The sequence below is a fragment of the Glossina fuscipes genome, unplaced genomic scaffold, assembly GCF_014805625.2.
Source record: "Glossina fuscipes isolate IAEA_lab_2018 unplaced genomic scaffold, Yale_Gfus_2 133, whole genome shotgun sequence".
NCBI lineage: Eukaryota > Metazoa > Arthropoda > Insecta > Diptera > Glossinidae > Glossina > Glossina fuscipes.
In genome coordinates, this window is record NW_023998476.1 from 498,084 (window position 1) to 502,564 (window position 4,481).

Here is a 4,481-nt window from a genome sequence, read left to right on the forward strand (position 1 = left end):
AATGCATTTTAACATGTCCGCCTGTTCGTCTGCCTATCAGTCATATGCGCATTTTGTTCTTTTACTTCTTTTGTTTGAACGCTGATGGGTATTACAGATTCGGGTCGGGCCGAATTTAATTGCTTTACTTGTTTCAAATAGGATTAAATCTGATGGAACTTTATAAAGAAGTTTGTCTATTGAGGCTTAAGTAAAATGGTATTCTTTAGCTCTTCATCTGAACTAAAATGAAGCACTTAGGCAGAGCCATGCATTTGTATTTAAGTTATGTATTTCAAGAATTATATGTCAAGAATGCGAGGTGTTATAAAGTTAATGGATTATTATATTAAAGTAACTTAGCTTTAATCAACTCCATTTTGTAAAGATTTTTAAACCAAAGAATGGTTTCTTCTGCCTAACTTTAATTCGATAAATATTTTTGCTAAGACACTTAACGTGGTCCGAATAGGTATTAACAGCTCATTAATAAAACTAAAAGAGCGAGCTTAACCATCTTGTCCGCAAATTTAATTCCACTTGAATTTTATTAATTTAAGTGAAATTTTCTATTTTTTCACTTGCTTGATATTTTCGTGGTCCTCCTTTTCATTGAAGATCTCGGGAACAAGATTTCATAATAAGATAATATCGCGATTGATTTCCTATATGGGACAAATTTTACCGTTTGTGTTTTACAATCTTATCTTCAAGAGTAGCGTTCGATTTTTTGTAAACGGCAAGAGATTCGTTCTCGAACTTAAGCAGTTGGATTTTATTGGAGACTTTGTTTTTACAGGGCGTTTCTATACACTTTGAACATATCCGTTGTTCAAATTTTTAAGATCAGACTTTCTGAAAAAAGTTTGACCGTATTCCTGATTCCGAACCAATTAAAATGATAAATAACGCGATGTGAAGAGGCGGACAAGCATTGTTAAATCCACTAGAATTTCGATGTCGACTATGAATATTCTAATCTTATCGATTTCTGAATCATATTATCACACCGTCGAAGCAAAAAAAGAAAATATATCAATTATGAATCTAACTTTAGTTTTCGAAAATCTTTACTCATGCAAAGCTAACGAAGGTTCTTAAATTCTAAATATTCACGTACATTGTTGGGACACATAATATTTTTTCCCAAAAATAAAACGGTGGACATAGGATGCAAGAAGTCGGCTGAGAAAGGCTTCGCTTTCCAGCCAAAAAAACCGTTCGCTTTTACCTCATTGCCGCTAATTTCGAAGGGTAATAAATTAACACCAATTTGATTAATTTTGGAGAATTGAACTCGAAAATAGTAGCCATCAGTAGCTTTGATCCAATAGAAACCTAGAAAAAGAGTTTAAAGAAAATGCAAAAATTTAACAACTTAATGGCAAAATAGATATCAACTCAAATGTTCTTATTTGAAACGTCATATTGGACTAATATTTAATAGTACATCACCTTCATTATCGACAAAAGGTTTGTTTTGTGATTTTTTCATTGCATTCGAACGCTCCAAATCGGCAACATTGAAACTGACATCAATATCATAAGCATCCGGAGATAATTGACTCGTTTCAATGGCGGTTCTTAAGGCCATGTTATCGAGCCAATAGCGAATGCCAACATTTTCAAATTCTTCAAGAATATGATTAAAAGTGCTCTTCAATTTATCCAAACAACATGGTGGGGTGTGTTTACCTAAGAAAATGTAGAATGCACGTTGGTTGTAGACGGTACCGACACACGATTTCGTTGTTCTCTCACAACCAATTAAATCGATTTCAGTTACTAAAGGCATAGAGAAATTGGCCGAAGAGAATTGTGAATCGAGAATGATATTGCGCTGGGGACTGCTTGCGTCCTTCGACTCCGTTTTCAGGTTAACTCTATGAGAACGACGAATAATCCGTTTAATTTGTAGCTTTTTGTACATGTCACGGAACTGGCGCCTACGCATATCTAGGCGGCGTTGTTTCGTATGGTAGGCAACAAAAAGACGTCGGCCGTCTTGAAATGCTTGCGGAAATACAAATTTCTGCAAAGATATATAATACACGTAGCATATAACACAAGTAACATATATTTGAAAATGAAAAATTTTTTATCTCTTATAGAATTATTTATTTACCGTTATATTATTCAATTTCGCTTGTATATAAAACATTTCTGGAAAAGGTGATGAGATAGGGTCAGGCATTTCTTTCAGGACGCCCACATCGACCAGGATAGCATGTTTCTGTAAATACTTTTTGTAATAGAAAAACAATGTATTAAGTGTGCAATGTATTAAGTGTGCCATAGACTATTCCTTACCAGATCGCATTTGTCACTGCTACTGTTAACGGCCTCATAATGTATGGTCCAATTTGGTAAATCCAAAGTAATTTGCAGGCAACCAGCAAATGATTTGAGATTCCCGGAAAACGGTACAATTATCATTCTTCGTACAATGTCGTCCGGCAAAGCATTAAGTTTAGTTTTACTTCCACGTGAATCCTTTTCCCAAATATTCGTATTGATCTCACGGAGAATTTTTTGCAATATATTTCTACTATTCAAACGCACGCTATCAGGCATAAATAGAACATATTTCGTGTGAATAAGTGATAATGGATTCAATTCCTGAACTGGTTTCTTTATATCAAATCCCAAATTTACAAAGCGCACGTTAAACTCTTCCATTTTGGATGCGGTTGCATTACGTTCATAAATTATTGGCGGATAGGGTATATTGTCCTGGAATACAACTATCGGCATATTGGGTAAGACATCAAGAATACTATCAATCGATTCCTTAATATCATTCTCAAAAGTGTAAAAATTTCGAAAAGCAATTGTAATCGATTTACGTATATGTTTAAAACTATTGCGAGTTTTATCTTTTAAAGAAGATTTCACGTTTTCCATATCGGAGGGAGAGTTCACAAAATCACTCGTCTTTAGATTGGGCAAAGCCTCCAAAGTGGAGGCAATGCTCTTCCATAGCGTTGATTTCCATGAGTAATAGAATAATATTAAATTAGCAACGACTATTAAAAGGACAATCAGTTTAGCGTGCCTTAAACGCATAAGTTTCATATCTTTATAACAACGTTTAATGTAAACAAGAGTTTTTACACTATCTATCTAATTCATAAATGTCGGCACCACGTCCCAATATGTCTAGTGTATGATGGTTGCGACTTTTATTGCCCCCAGTATGGCCAAGTGTATGCGTTTAAAACTTTGTATTCCATTTTACACATTTTAATTACATTTATATATATATATATAGATATATATGTATATATACATTTTTATTTAGTTAATAAACAACTCATTTAATTATTGTAAATTTTTCTAATAATATCATTGGTTTACAACAAACTTCTCTAACTCTTAAAACATTTATTTCCAATAAATTTGACAGCTAGGACGTAAGCTTTCTTTTCCTCTTTCGGTATTTCTCCTTTTTCATTTTTAAGCTTTCTCCAAAATATCATTACATTAACTTTGAAAGCTTTCTCTTTAACGCTGTTTGCTTAGGACCTAAAAATTAACAGAATTTTACATTTCACACAAAACTTATTTTTATTAAAAGCTAGAAATTATTCTATTTTACATAAACCGTTTCGCTCTATTCTTTACAATTCACTTTGCAGCTGTCTGTAATCGAAAAAAAACTAATTTGCATTCATCACCATTAACACAAATCGATGCACGATTTATATAGTCTTTACAAGAAAATATATAAAAAGTTTTACACTTTTTTCGTAATTGCGTACTTATGTCAATTCTTGTTGAAACCTGTAAACAATAATAATCGGAACCATACCTAGTTGCGCGGCAACTCCATAAAGTTAATTAATCTATGTTAGGATTATGCCTGTTCTCTGCAGCCTTCATACTTTCGTTTACAGCGTCATATCCTCTTAAAGAAAGGCTGTCAAACTACATTCACTAAGCGGTCTCAAAAAACGAAACTTTTCCCATTAAAATTTAGGATGTATTTTGTACCGCAACGTTAATTTCTTTTTAGTACGATAATCGGATATGTTACATAGATTATCAAAACTACAAAAAAAATATTCATGATCAGCCTTAAAGCCTTTTGTGGGGTCCATAGTTACACAATGCACAACATCGCCATCTTTTAAAAGCAATTCTTGATGAGTGAACAGTATTATTGGATCATTCAATATGAAAGTTGCAAACGGTGACAGACAGTCAGATTTGAGCGATTCGAATATCAATAGCTTTTCAATTCAGCTTTGATTCTAAGCAGCCACTTCTGATAGAAGGTTCATTTATAGCAAGCTAAGCCCGGTCAGCAAATGATTTCATAGAGCAGCCCGCAAAAAAGACATTTTTTATGCAATTTATGTTATGGTACAATTGGTTGAAAAGCAAAAACTAAAGCTTTCCCTGATTGATGTTGAGGTTATGTCTGATCTCTGTGGCCATTCGAAAGTCATTAACATTATTGGCCCGTCTAGCGCAAAACAAAACAAAAGTTCAAAACGAAA

At 33.4% G+C, this 4,481-nt stretch overlaps 1 protein-coding gene across 1 annotated transcript; it reads right to left on the reverse strand.

Annotated features, from left to right (window-relative positions):
- Positions 1-235: 235 nt before the first annotated feature.
- LOC119640930 (fukutin-related protein) lies at positions 236-3,193 on the reverse strand. Its single transcript, XM_038039289.1, has 4 exons — positions 2,290-3,193; positions 2,105-2,221; positions 1,435-2,011; positions 236-1,317 (listed from the first exon to the last, which is right to left on the reverse strand). The coding sequence occupies exons 1-4, from the start codon at positions 3,052-3,054 to the stop codon at positions 1,064-1,066; spliced, it is 1,713 nt and encodes a 570-aa protein (XP_037895217.1). The 5' UTR covers positions 3,055-3,193; the 3' UTR covers positions 236-1,063.
- Between the last annotated feature and the right edge of the window lie 1,288 nt (positions 3,194-4,481).